General features: G+C 45.0%; 1 protein-coding gene across 2 annotated transcripts in view; it reads right to left on the reverse strand.

The window, feature by feature from the left end:
* The window catches only part of ARHGAP25 (Rho GTPase activating protein 25), a 110,676-nt gene that overhangs the window by 36,122 nt on the left and 60,420 nt on the right, over window positions 1-14,134 (reverse strand). For both annotated transcript variants that reach the window (XM_007464082.1, XM_007464083.1), the window contains 2 exons: window positions 9,749-9,948; window positions 2,689-2,776 (listed from right to left, as the gene is read on the reverse strand). In XM_007464082.1, the coding sequence (XP_007464144.1) occupies window positions 2,689-2,776; window positions 9,749-9,948 (288 nt within the window). The remainder of the gene's footprint in view (window positions 1-2,688; window positions 2,777-9,748; window positions 9,949-14,134) is intronic.

Below are 14,134 nucleotides of genomic sequence, written 5' to 3' on the forward strand. Positions count from 1 at the left end.
TTCCTGTTCCGTCTTTGCCCCTTTTTAGTCTCAACTTAAAAGAGTTTTAAAACAAAAGTCAGATCGCGTTACTTCTCTGTTCAAAACCTCCCAATGGATTTTCATCCTTCTAGCACAAAAACTAAACTTTTTACACTTGCCTACCAGTGCCTGTAAAACCCGAGCCCACCCCTGACCAAATCACCTACGCTTCTCCCCTCTCAGCACTCCACTGTAACCACCTTGGCCTCCTTGATGTTTCCTGAACACAAGAAATAGGCTCAGAGACTTTGCACTGGCTGCTCCCCTTCCTGGAATGTTCTTCCTCCAGATGTGCACTTGGCTCACGTCTTCACTTCCTTCGATCTTGGCTCAAAGGTTACCTTCTCAATGATGTCTATTCTTCCCGCTCTATTTCAAATGGCAAATCAACAGTTGCCATCCCCACCTCATCCAGTACTTTCTCTTTCTTTGCTTTCTTCCCATAATGCTTACCCCATAATAAAACTGTACAATGTTTTCATTTATTTGGTTTGTTTTCAGTCTCCCCCCATTGACTGTAAGCTGCATACAGGCTGTTTTGTTCATTGCTGGATCCCCAGTTCCTACAATAGTGCCCGGCTCGTAGCAGGTGCTCAATAATTTTGGTGTAACATTTCAGAAGGCAGTATGAGAATTAAATGCTACTTATTCTGCAGAAGGAATAAACCCCCCATCCCTGATGACTCCCTTTGGGTGGGAGAACAGATAATTATTCTGCTTGAGGTAGTTAGGGAGCGAGAAGCTTGCCTCAAATTTTTGCCTGCTCCAAATAAAGAAAAACAGCATAACAACGACCGAATTCTTCTCTATGGCCTTTGTGCAGCTAAAACTGGTGATCACAGAGAGGGGGCCCCGATTAGGGAGGCCATTTCTTATGCCAGCGCTGGCCCCTGAGAATTGTCTTGCACAAGAGGATGGCAAAAAGAGGAACTGAAAATTCTCTACATCATAACATAAAGGGTTGTCTCATTTTAGGTTAGGTGGAGCCTTGAGAATGATGGTGTCTTTAGGAAAATGGTTCCCTGCCATACTATTGCTTTAGAATTGTTGCTTGTCCATATGAGTTGAGTGTGTGTATGTGCACGTACACACATGTGTGAATCTGTCCAAGAATTCCCCCAGCAGCCCAGGAGACAGCTGTAAGTGTGAGTGACAATGAGAGGACAAATCTTCATCCTACAGTAACAGCAATCTTCAATTTACTGCAAAGTCCACAGTAAATTTGCAGTTGGAGCTCTCGATAGGGTCACCCCAGATTGAAAAATCAGGTTTTAGGACATGTGTCAACATGAATGGTCACATCCCTTGAATTGTGCTGGGAAAGGGATCCTAGGGATAGAAGAAACCTCGTGGGGAAAGGGTGGGGTTATCCCAGAAAGGAAAGACTGGAAAAGTAGGCTCTTCCTCTGAGGAGGAAGAAAAATTATTCGAATAGACTCTCAGATAAAAAGCGAGGGAGTGCCCATGAGGGGGCCACTTGGGAAGAGCTGAACTTTCAAAAAAAAAATAACCTGTTTTCCTTTGTTTTCTATAAATAGTCAGAGCCAGTTTGGGGATTGGTTTCTACATTACAATTTCCTCTACTTATTGCCAAGACTTCAGACACTTGGCACTGCACCAAGTGTGGCATATATACTTCTTTACTTAATCCTCACTATCATCATCATTGTCCCCATTTCCCAGGTAAAGAAACAGAGGCAAAGAGAAAGTAAATTATTAAATTAAGTTATTGATCACAATTGCACACATAGTAAGTGGCAGGGCCAGGATGTGGCCCCGGGCAGGCTGGCTCCAGATGGGGCATGTCTACCCTCTCTGCTACACTGACTTTGCCATCAAGTTTCTTATGCACACAGCTGCCTTGTGTGAGAGGTAAGAAGAAATTTAAGGCAAGGGGCACTCAGGGGATACTGGTCTCCCCTGCTGTGTCAGCATGGCAGCAGCAACCTGGCTGCATAGCTGGACCAGCAGCCCTGTAGTTCCTGTTGGTTGGGGGGTGGGCTGGTGAAGGAGCAAGAGACAGGGAGAAGAGACTCAGTGTGACAGACTTCCACAGACACAAGCAAACTCCCCTTGAGACAAACTGAGACAAACTTCCCCTTTCCCCAAATGCATTCGAGGAAGGTAACTCTTGATTAGAAAGAGACACCCTCCAGTGTGTGGCTAACTTGTGCAATAGGTGAATTACAGCGCCTGACATGCAGTAAGTGCTCAGGAAGTCGGAGTTGTCATTTCTTAATAGGGCACAATGAACCATATGAGACTGTTGACTGTCGACCGTTTTTGACCTACCAACATGGCGATTTCACATGGTTCAATTTATAATTTAACTGTTCATTTTATTGTCCCACTCGCCTTCAAAGCTGAGCTCCTTTTAGCGAGCAGGGATGATGTACTTTCCGATCAGTGTCCCAGTGCCTAGTGGATACCTGGCTCCAAGCAGGTGCTCGTGAAGTGCTTACAGAGCTCAACCGGATGCACATCCACCTAGTTCACATGTCGTTAATGAACTAGTATGGGATCATTAACTATATACAGAACTATGATGCATCCTTACTAGGTTGGTTGGCTAGCTGGTTGACGGACTCACTGAATGTAACCTTGACCTCTGGGGTCAGAAGTAACATGGGAACGTGAGGCACGCCTATCCCACGTTTCGTCACCTACCTGGAATGACTTCAAAGACAAACTTCCCCGCTTCTTCTGGGTTTGTGGCGATCTCCTTGATTGTGCTCCCTGGTAGATACATGCAACCCTGAAAGATTGAGAGCGAGGCCTTTAAGGTAAGCAAAAACATTACCAGCTATGAGCTAAAATAAAGTTGGACGACAGATAGGATAATGATGGGATAGCAGAGAGGGGCATGGAAAGCTGGCATCCCAGCTTCGAATGGGGCACTTCTGCTACCCAGACCTTGATGAAATTAAGTGGCAGCTATGTGACAGCAAGCAAGGTGCCTAAGGAGACAGGAGGACAAGGTTCTGACCGGAGAATGAACTGAGAGGGTGCCATCACCAACACTTGCCTCTTCCTACTTTCCAAGAGCCAAAATTCCTTGCCAAACAAGACACCTGACCTTTGTGGAGGCCATGCTGAGACTGGGGGGACCATACCACCTGCCGGACTGCCAAAGGGGGCACTGGGGACTGAACCACAGGTTCATTGAGGCGATGCAGTACTTAGTAGCAGCAAGAGCTTCTGAGCAGCACACTCCAGGTGTCTGTCCCTCTGCTAAGCACCTTGAATGTGTATTATTCGCTTAGTCCTTTAAGCAATTCTCCAGGCAAGGTATTGCTACACAAGTTTACAAGTGAGGAAACTGGGGGTCAGAATGGTTCTGTGATTTGTCCAATGTCACAGAGCTAGTAAGTGGCAGAATGGTAATTCATCTCAGAAGTGTGTTCAAACCCTGTGCTCTTCACCATCACAGTGGAAGTGCTGGGACCCAGCAGTTTGACGTCCCTTGAACGGGCAAGGGGAGGAGGATCATGGATCCGTTGTGGGGGAGGGGTGGAGTGAGGGTGGAATTTGTGACCTTACACGTGAATATGTCATCAGAAAACCAAGTCACTTCCACCACGTGTACGCTCATTGCTCTACCACTGACAGTGCACTTTCACATGCAACATCTCCTTAGACCTCAGAACAGCCCCCAAATCAGAAACATGGCAGGATGGACACTCCCACATTACAGTTGAGGAAACCAACACTTTCAAAGTTTAAGTAACAGCACGAGGGGGCACAGTTAATTGTCCTAGAGTTCCTTACTCATAATTTACGTCTCACTAGCTGTCGTAGGTAGTGTGTCTGATCCTGAGCTGAGTAAACAGTGATGTCTTGTTTCTAGAACAAACCATGGATGAAGAGGATTGGTAGCGGAAAAGCTATAAAGGAAGAGTCTTAAGGAGCTCCCAGATCAGCTCAGAATCCTGAAAGAATAAATGTTTCTTGGGGGTCTATACATGCAAATGTCTAAGGCTGAGCGAGAAAAAGAGTTGAAGCGAAAGCAGAAGAGGGGGGTGGGGGAGAGAAAGGGGAAGAGAAGGAGGGGAAGGAGGGGAGCCGGGGGAAGGAGGACAAGAGAAAAGAAAAAAAATTCTGCCTACACTTCTCTAATTTTATTACTTAAAAATAACCACCACCTACATGCTCCCCGCCATCTTTAAATGATATCTGTGGCCTCGGGAAAAAAAATGACCCTTAGATTGTGCCGCTGGACGGTATATTCAGGACATTTAACACAGAGCCTGGCACCTAGTAAGTGATCAATAAATGGTATTTACCTACTTTGTATTTTATTTTTACTGTTTTTGGATGAAACTATCAAATAATAGTTTAGAGACGAACTTAGGAGAGGCAGGTACCCCTGAAATGGCACTTTCTTTATCTTCCTACCAGGCAGTGCTTCCTCCTGTCTGAAAAAACAACATAGTGTTTTATTCTGGTGCCATAACTCACAGCCATTATTAAAAGTTAAATTATATAAACTTACAATGAAATATTTTATATTAAAAATAAAGGTAGTACTACTCAGAATTCATCACTTTCTAATTCTCTTTTTTTTTTTTTTTTCTTGCAATTCCCCTGAGACACAGTTGACATACCGGACTGTCCAAGTTCAAGGTGCAGAACACAACGATTTGAACCACAAGAGTCATGAAATGATCACCACAATAAGTTTGGTGAACATCCATCATCTCATATAAATATAAAAGAAAAAAAATTTTCTATTTACCTAATTATTTGCTCTATTTTACTATTATTTCTGTTCGTACGGTCATTTGCATCAAATCTATCTGTGTGGTAGATATACTATCTAACACTGCTACTGTACATCCCTTCTCAACTCTGTGTTCAGGGACGCTGGTAGCTTGAATCAGCCACAGTGGGAGTATTTACACAACAGAAATTGGCAAATGCTGTGTCCAAAACAACTCCCCTACCACAGGGCTGTTGGTTAAACATTTCCCAGCTCACCCCTGATAGACAACTCTCTGCTCTAACTTCAGAGAAAGCAGATGAGGCAATGGAACATCTAAGCCAGGATCGTCTAAAACCATCATTGTAGCAGAGACTTGAGGGCAATTCACTGAGATTCTGTTTTAAACAACTTCCTTGACAAAGAAACTTTTGGAATGAGTTATAGGAAGCTAGGTCATGGACTTACAGGGCATTATACTGTTAGAGCTAGACAGACCTTTCTGAGAACTCAGAGAAAAAACTGCACAGACTGCCTTCTCCTGAACCGCAGGGTCCCCTCGAAGAGCACATACAAGGGTGCATCATAGAGGGCCCCACAATTTACTTAATCATTCTCCTTTGTTGGACATTTGGTCTAATGTTTCTCATTACAAATAGCACTGCATATATCTTATTATTTCTTTTGGATAGCTTCTTAAAACCAGAATGACTGGGTCATTCTGGATATGATATTTTTTGGCTTTTAGAAATCTGGCCAAATTGCTTTCTAGAAAGGCTGCACCAAACGTACACATCATCAGTATACAGTGAGGGCATTTTTCATCTGATTGCTCTAAGATTACTGGAGTGATTTTTGTTTTTTGAGTTTTTTAAGAATCTGAGTGTATGTGTGTTCTTTTTAAATTTACAACGAATTTATATTTTAGTCATAGAGAAAGAAGAAAAGTAAAAGTTATGTGTAACTCCAGTACTCAGAGATAACTCAGTTAACATCTCTGTGTATTTCTTTCCAAGCCTTTTTCCATAAATTACAGATTCATTGTCTTTTTCCCCTCAAGAATAGGATTAGCGGGCTTCCCTGGTGGCGCAGTGGTTGGGAGTCCTCCTGCCGATGCAGGGGACACGGGTTCGTGCCCCGGTATGGGAAGATCCCACATGCCGCGGAGTGGCTGGGCCCGTGAGACGTGGCCGCTGAGCCTGCGCATCCGGAGCCTGTGCTTCGCAACGGGAGAGGCCACAACAGTGAGAGGCCCCCGTACCGCCAAAAAAAAAAAAGATACCAAAAAAAAAAAAAAAAAGAATAGGATTAGCATATAAATCATCCTCTGCTGTTAACTGCTTTTTTCAAAGCAATTATATTATGGACATCTTTCAGTTTCAAAAAGTATTAATTTAGGGCATCAGCAGCTGAATTATATTCTATCGGATAGATATAGAAAAGTTGCCTCACATAACCTAGCCCCTACCACCGGGCATTGTTTCCACATCACTATTATAAACCCCTACATTAGAAATGCAGGTTCAAAGAATTTGCATTTCTAAGAGGCATATTACCCTCCAGAAAGGTTGTACAGATTTTCATTTCCACCAGTTGTGCATGAGAATTCCTGTTCCCTGGTCTTTACTAACATTGGAATTTCTAGAAAATCTTTGCCATTTTGATAAGGGGACAATGGTATCTCATTAACTTCCATTGCATGTCTTTAATTATGACTGAGTGGAGTTTTTACATATGCTTTTTGGCTATTACATTTCTTTGGGAAATTGCCCATTTACGTCATTTACTCATTTCCCTATTGCTGTTTCTTATAAGATTTGAGACTATTTTTAATAGGAAGAATAGTTGTTTACAATTTTTTCTGTTTATTTTTGCCTTTTCACCTTATTATTTTGGTTTTTAAGGTACAGACATTTCTATTTATGCAATTAAATCAGTCTTTTCCTTGTGCTGTCTTTGTTGCTATGCTTAAGAAGCACCTGCTTCCCAAAGATCATGCAGATAATTACACTTTCTTCTAGGATTTTTATGAACCCGTTTTCACACGTTAAGTCTTTAACCCATCCAGAATCATGAATGGTGTGAAACATAGTGTGGAAATAGACCTTTATTTTTTCCCAAGAATTTAGTTCATATCTTTCATTTCATGTCTAGATATTTGCAATGTCTATGAATCCCAAAACAATGTTAAATGATAGCATAATAAAAGTATTTTAGTTTGACTAGACTTTTCTTTATCTTAATAAAATAATGATGGATATATGAAAAGTCTACAAGGATGTCCACTTAATTCTTGTTTGTTATAATAACATAGAAAAATCGGCCCAAATTCTCAACTAATTTCCAGGAGGAAATTGGTTAAATAACTTATAGAATGTCCATAAAATAAGTTATTTTGCCACCACTAAGAATTACATTGTAGAATAATATTTAATAATACTGGACAATATTCAAGACATATTGTTAATTTTTAATTAAAGAATACTATTATACTAATTTCGCATTTAGATGAGTTTCTAAATGTACATGCATAGAAAAAACTGGAAGAATTGAGGATTTAGGTGGTTATTTCTTACTGAAGGGATAGTTATTTTTTTCTACTTTGTGATTTTCTGCTTCCTCCAAATTTCCAACTATATACCCATACAGCTTTTGTAATCAAAATATTCACATCCATATAAAATAAAATATTCTGAGAAATTATCATTTTATTCCTTTTTAAAAAAATACTTTTTATATCTGAAATGAGTTTTGGATTTTATCAAATGCTCTTTTCAGCCATCTGTTTAGGGGTTGTGTGGTTTTTCTCATTCGACTTCTTGATCTTGACTTATTGGTCTGATACATTAATAGGTTTTCTAAAAAATAAACCATACTTGTCATTCTAGAAGAAACTCTACCTAATTATCAGACTAATTTAATCCTGAGAGGACTCAGAGTTTCCTCCTCCAAAAGTAAGGGAGACAAGCCAGGACCTCCAATAATTTATTTTACTCTTTGACATCCGTTTATGTTTTTACAAAACAATTTTTTGCATGTGATTCATATCATTTAATCCTGGGACAGATGCAGGCCAGGTATGATTGCCTCATCTTACAAAAGAAAAAAAGAGGGGTCCAGAAAAATTAAATAATTACATGGCCAGATGATAGTAGAGCCAGGAAAAGAACACAAGCTCCCTGCTACACCTCACGGAAGTAAGCCTCACTGAACTTCCCTTTCTGCTGCTTTGGGAAGGCTAACACATTATTGCCATCTCCCTCATGCTCTGCAGACGGGAAGACTTCCTGCCTCGGCTATTACCAGGAACCCCATCTTAGCTTGCAATTGCTTGCCTCTGATAGGGTCTGTTCATAAAGTGAAGAAAGTCTGGTTACCACGCACAGGACACTGAGCAAGAACCCAGGCAGTGGTGGGGTCCCTGGCCCCTCTCCAGCCTCAGCAGGGACAGACACTCACAGCCCTCTGAGTGGAGGGCCTGATTAACCGGGCACTGCCGATGCGTCACAGAGCCTCAAGCCTGCCCTCAGAGAGAACTGTCCTCTTCCAAATGACCTTCTCACTTCTTTGCTTACCCGGCCATCCACCGCCAATATCCTCACCCTTCTTGGGGCTTTATTTCTGGCTCCAGAATGTCTTAGAGTCTGTCCTCCCTAATAAGTTCCTTGCCCACTCTTCCACCTCCACAGGCATGACTCCAGAAAGGGTGTCCAGTCCTCCTGGCTGCCTTGAGACATACAATTTACACCTGGGGTCTCTCAGCTGTTAACAGCATCCCCTTTTGCTCTCATTCACCACGATGGCCATGAGGAATCAATGAGGCAGGAAGAAAAGACCCGGGCCCAAGATTTACGATCAAAGCCCTCTCTAGCCCCATCCACTCCATCTGGAAGTCCTGTTTGCTGTATTTTCAAGTACATCAGGGATCTGATCATTTTCTTCCAGCCCACTGAGATTCTAAACATAGTAACCTCTCACCTAAATTACCCTTATACCTCCTCCCTTCAGCCTTGGATCTATTTTTGAGCATGGTAACCAGAACCACCTTTTTACAACATAACCCAAGAATGACCCCTTTCTGCCGGGAACCTTGCAAGGCCTGCCATCGCCCTCAGTGGAAAGACTCAAGTCCTTACAGTGGACTACAATGTCCTTTACAACTTGCGTCACAACACCCAACGCTCCACTCTCTGACCTCATCTGCTCTGATCCTTTCATTCCCTAACTCTGCTGCTCCCACGCTGACCTCCTTGCTATTTCCCACACACATCAGACATGCTCTACCTCAGGGCCTTTGCACTGGCTGTCCCCTCTGCCTGGAGTGCTCTTTACCCAGAGATCTGCCTGGCGGATTGCTTCTCCTCCTTAATCTTTGCTCAAATGTCCCCTTTTGCATGAAGTCATTCTGGCCGCCCTTCTTGAAATTGTACCACCTCCCCCAAATGCTTGATCCTCCTAGCCCATTCTATTTTTTCCTCATAGAACTAGTCATTTTCTAACAAACCACATAATTTTCTTATTGATTATGTCTATCTTTCTGCTTCCCCCCTCCCCATCTTCTAAGTTCCACGTGTCAGGGGTGCTTATCTGTTTTAGTCACTGAGTTATTTCAGCTCCCTGGAACAGTGTCTGGCGCACAGTAGATGCTCAATAAATATCGATTGAACAGACAAAAAAATGAAAGCCCCAAATCAATTTTCCTGAACCCAAGTCCACTCTCCCTGAGCCCTTGTGCTCCACATTCCCATCAAGACCACGCTGCCAACCTTGACTTAGAGCTGCGTTTAGGAAGAGCCTCAGCGCTCATCTTGGGGCTCCGTGAAGGAAGATCACCCTGTCATCTCTGCAACTCGGTTTATGTATCTCACAAAGGGTGAGAAGGAGAGAAAGAAGTCCTTGCAAATGGACAGGGGTCTCATCCTAGTAAGAAGCCCCGCTGCGAGTCTGTAGTGATCTCCGGCGCTCCACCCACCTCCCGCACCCAGGAGGGGACAGCCCTGGGAAGGGAGCAAACAACCAGGCTGGTACCTGTGGCTTCATGTCCTCCTCGTCCTTGTAGTAATAGAGCTGCTGTGCCCTCAGCACAAAGTACCTCTGCTGCCAGTTTTTCACGAGGGACCTCTGCTTCTTCAGCCAGCCCATCTTGACGGGTCTTTCCAGTGGGCTGGGGATGGATGCGGGGTGAAAGGCCGCCATCTGCTCTCCGGTCATCACACTCCTTGACCGAGCTGTGGAGACGGACAGACAGGCGGGCTGACAGGGGCTGTGAGCAGTGTGCAGGGAGGGGCCGGGAAGCGCTGGGCCCCAGCTAGGCTGGGCTCGGGGGTCCAGATCTGCAGCAGAGAGGATGCCCCGGAACCCTGCGGGCCAGCCGAGGGGCCAGCTCCCATCAGCGCCGGCCCTGGGGCCCTACACCCTCAAGGTCCGGCAGCTGGAGTCAGCGCCCTCATTCTGCAAAGCCAGAGATTGGCTGGAGCCTTCTGAAGAGGAAGTGGCCACAGCATCTGACAAAAGGTGCTTCCTTTTTCCTGCGTGGGAGTCAATATCTGACAAGAGAGGGGAGAAAATAATGCCTCTTGCTCTCAGGGTGAGTCCCACACAGCTGCAGAGGCAGCCAGAAGCTGCCCGGCTTCTTCCTCACAAGTAGCCACTGTGTTCCCCAACCTCACTGTCCAGTACTGCTCTGCCCTAGCAGCCCCCCAAAGCCCCCCGACCCCTGACAACACAGCCAGTGTGCAGGATCCCAGCACCTCCTGAATCTTCCTGCCCAGTGTCGTCAAGTACTCTCCGTTCTCCGCCCACGGAGAGTGTTCACAGCCCTTTCTGCTGGACCAAGGGCCTCCCTGTAGCTGCCTTCCTACTATGTTTTCAGTTGGGTTGTCCCTCCCATGTGGCTGACAGCACACAAGCATTTGAAAATGACATGAATCTGCCACCAGGACACATATGCAGAATTTGAATCCAGACCCCCCCCAACCCACTGCATCCTGTAGTTTGCTTTTGTTTTCACCTAAGAGCCCTGCCTCTCATCAGATTAGATCCAGGTGTCTGCAGCTTGTCTCCATGGTAACTCCCACCCAGGATAACTCTCTCCTTCCCTCCTCTCCACAGTGATCCGTCAGCCGGCCTGTGGTCCCCTGGGGCACTGAAGAAACTGAATAAGCCAACTCCACTCTCATCCAATCTCATCTCACCTGGTAAAGACCAGTGTTTCCTTTCTTGGCTTTTTGACCCTGGGTACATTATGCAACTTCTCTGAGCCTGAGTTTCCTTGCTTGTGAAGCTAGGATCATCATAGCCCCTATTCTGTGGAACTATTGTGGAGATTAAACAGGTTAATATACATAAACCACTTTGCACAATCCCTGGTCCAAGGTGAGCAAATGTCACTCAGTATTTTTATCAACAGATGACTTTACTTCCTACTGCGAAGATGGAGGTCATCTTTGAGAACCTCCTAAACTTCCCTCTTCGTTTCAAAGTACTGCTGCGTTGTCAAGCTTTCCCCTTCCTTTATTCCCATTTTCAACGCATTGAATCAACAGCTTCTCTCATCGCTTTTGATTCCTTTCTTTCTATCTCCCTCTAGGCCTGTAGTTTTTGTCTTTTATTTATATTCATGACTTGCTTTCAAATACCAGAATTTTATACAGCATTACACAGTCTTTCTTCCACTGAGTCTAACTGGATCCAGAATTATCACCCTATTTACATAGCTCATCCTGGATTGCTGTCTGAAGTGGACTCTGCCCTAACTGGGCTCCCTCAACCCCACAAGTGGTCTGCGTTCCAGTCACATACCCTCATTCCCAAGGTGCCAACTTGCAGTCACCCCTCGCCTCCCACCAGGGACTGGAGAGATCATCCTACGTTGTACACCAGGGCACAAGACATACTTGACTCAACCTCCTATTAGGCAGATATCAGAAGAGTGCAGATACTCCCATACCCCATTGCAGTAAAAAGTAACTTGACATTTTGGTGAAAATTTAGCAGTGTGCTAGCAAAGGGTTTGCTTTATATCCATGTGTCCCGGCACGCCAGTTAAGAATTTTATCTTTGATCTTAATCTTCAGTTCATTGCAATCTTCAAGGTCTTCCATCTGTAACTCAAAGAACAGCCACTCTGGGGCTGATCACTTGCTCTAAGGCTGTTTAAATGATCTGAAGGAAACTGAGGAGGATTTGGGCAGGAATACAGTGGGGAGGAGGGAACTGGAGGAACTGTGCCCAGCTCTGTGTCTCTCTAGGTCAGAAACTGTAACATGGGAAGACTCACATTCGTGCTAGAAACAGGGCAGAGATGGAAAGAATGGTTGGCACACAGAATTTCTGAAGAGTGAGGGATTCTGGCAGACGCACGGGGATTCTCCCTCCCCTCGGTAGCCTCTGCCCAGCCCAGTGTGATTTCTGTGCTCGTCCAGCCAAAGCAGTATCAGACTTGGGAGGGAGGGCTTCTAGGCTTCTAGGGTGATACCACCAAAGGCAGCCAGCGCAGGAGAGGAGGAAAGCAGGTGGGTGCCACGTGGTGGCTGTGAAGACTCAGGTGTCCGCAGACTCAGGCCACCCCCAGAGACCCACAGGAACTGTTCAGACTGTTCTAGAAAATGGGAGAAACTGAAGAACTCCAACAAGAATTGGAGAAGTAAGATAGGGGGAGCAGGGGCCAAAAAGACACCGTAGACTGAAGAGAATGACCCCGGCACGGAAGGATTCAGCTACTGGGATAGCTCTGGGAAACTTTTTTATGCTCTGTAGTGGCCAAAACAATAATAGCAAAGACAAATATGCAACACTCAAAACCTCCCCCAGAAGCATCTGTGCATTGCAGAATGGCCTGGCGAAGGAAGAGTAGATATGAGAATGTTATGTTCTCATACTTGGCCAAGAGGGGTCTTGATGTCCTTGTGACAAGTAGGTGAACACTTTGTCCATATGCATGGGATCGAGGCCTTGGCTAACCATCTGTTATATTTCAGACATGATCCCATTCACCCATACATCCACCATACGTGATAGGACTGTGGGCACTGGGCCATGAGTACAGATGGCTCAGAGCAAACTGCCACTGCTCGAATCAGGCCTCAACACTGGGGAGATGACAGCAGGGTTTCTGATGAGACAGTAACGAAGCAGGGGCTCCTTCTGTTCCATATCAGAGCCCTCGCCCACCTCGGCCCTCAGTATGGCTCATCGGCCAGCCCTATCACGAGGTGATTCAAATATCAGAGAAGAAAGCCTGGTGGGCCCTGAGTTGGACTTGTTTTTGACGACTTTCCTGGTTCGTTCCTTTGAACAGTCTCTCTTGTCTGTGGGTGTGACATGTTCCTGGATAAAGTAAACAAAGAGATCTGTTACTATTTCTAGAGCTGTTTCTCATAATGAAAATAACAACCATGATAAGCTTTGCTTGTGAGCCAGTCATCACATACAGAGCGCACGATCCCAGCCCTTCGGGAAGGAGGTCTGAGCCAGGCTGTGGGCTGGAGCGGGGGCCAAGGGAAGACCAGCAAAAGGCGGGTAGTTGGAAGGCAGTTGCTAAGAGTTTGCAGAATACTCTAGGGAGGTGGGAAACCCACCCGTACTCTAGAAGATAAAGAAAGAACAAGCCCCCAGCACTGCACTGTCCAGTACTGTAGCCACTTGCCGTGACTGGCTACGTACATTGAAATGAATTAAAATAAATTAAATTCAGTGCCTCGGTCACACCAGCCGCATTCCAAGTGCTCAGTAGTAGCCCATGTGGCTCATGGCTACAGTAATGGACAACACAGGAAGAGAATATTTCCATCATCACAGAAAGGTCTATTGGTTGGCACTTCCGGGAATCTGAATAGCATCATTACCAAGCACGAGACAAAATGGGCCATAAAGGTGTGGGTAGCATTTCATCAAAGAGATAAATCAAACTGGAAGGTCCCGAAAAGTAGCTTCTTTTCAGAGTGAGACGCTCAACCTTGATCTGAGAGCTAACAGGGAGCCATCTCACGTACCTAAGCAAGGGAGGTTCATGATAAAATAGAGACAAGTTAAGTAATTGAACCGCATAGGCTGCATTTAGGTCTGCAGGTGAGGGAGGGCAAGAAGAGACATAGAAAGAAGACACATGAAAGAAGTTCCACAGTCTCAGGGGTGCTGTTTCTGCAGTAGAAGGTAGCTGCTTTTTGCCCCAAGTTGGAGCGAGAAAAAATTAAGAGGAGGAAGTATAAACAGGGAAGTCAGCTTGGGAGGCGTTATCACTTCCTCTCTTTATCTTCTCATCTTCTGACCCCACCCTCCCCCCACAGATAATCAATCACAAAATCTTCTAGGGTCTACTTCTGAGATATTGCTTCCATCTTCTCTCAACTCTGCATGAGTTTAGATTCTATTTTAGAGGCTCCGAACATGTGAGATGGGAATAGTTCAATCAAA

The sequence above is a fragment of the Lipotes vexillifer genome, unplaced genomic scaffold (genome assembly GCF_000442215.2).
Source record: "Lipotes vexillifer unplaced genomic scaffold, Lipotes_vexillifer_v1.1 scaffold311, whole genome shotgun sequence".
NCBI lineage: Eukaryota > Metazoa > Chordata > Mammalia > Artiodactyla > Lipotidae > Lipotes > Lipotes vexillifer.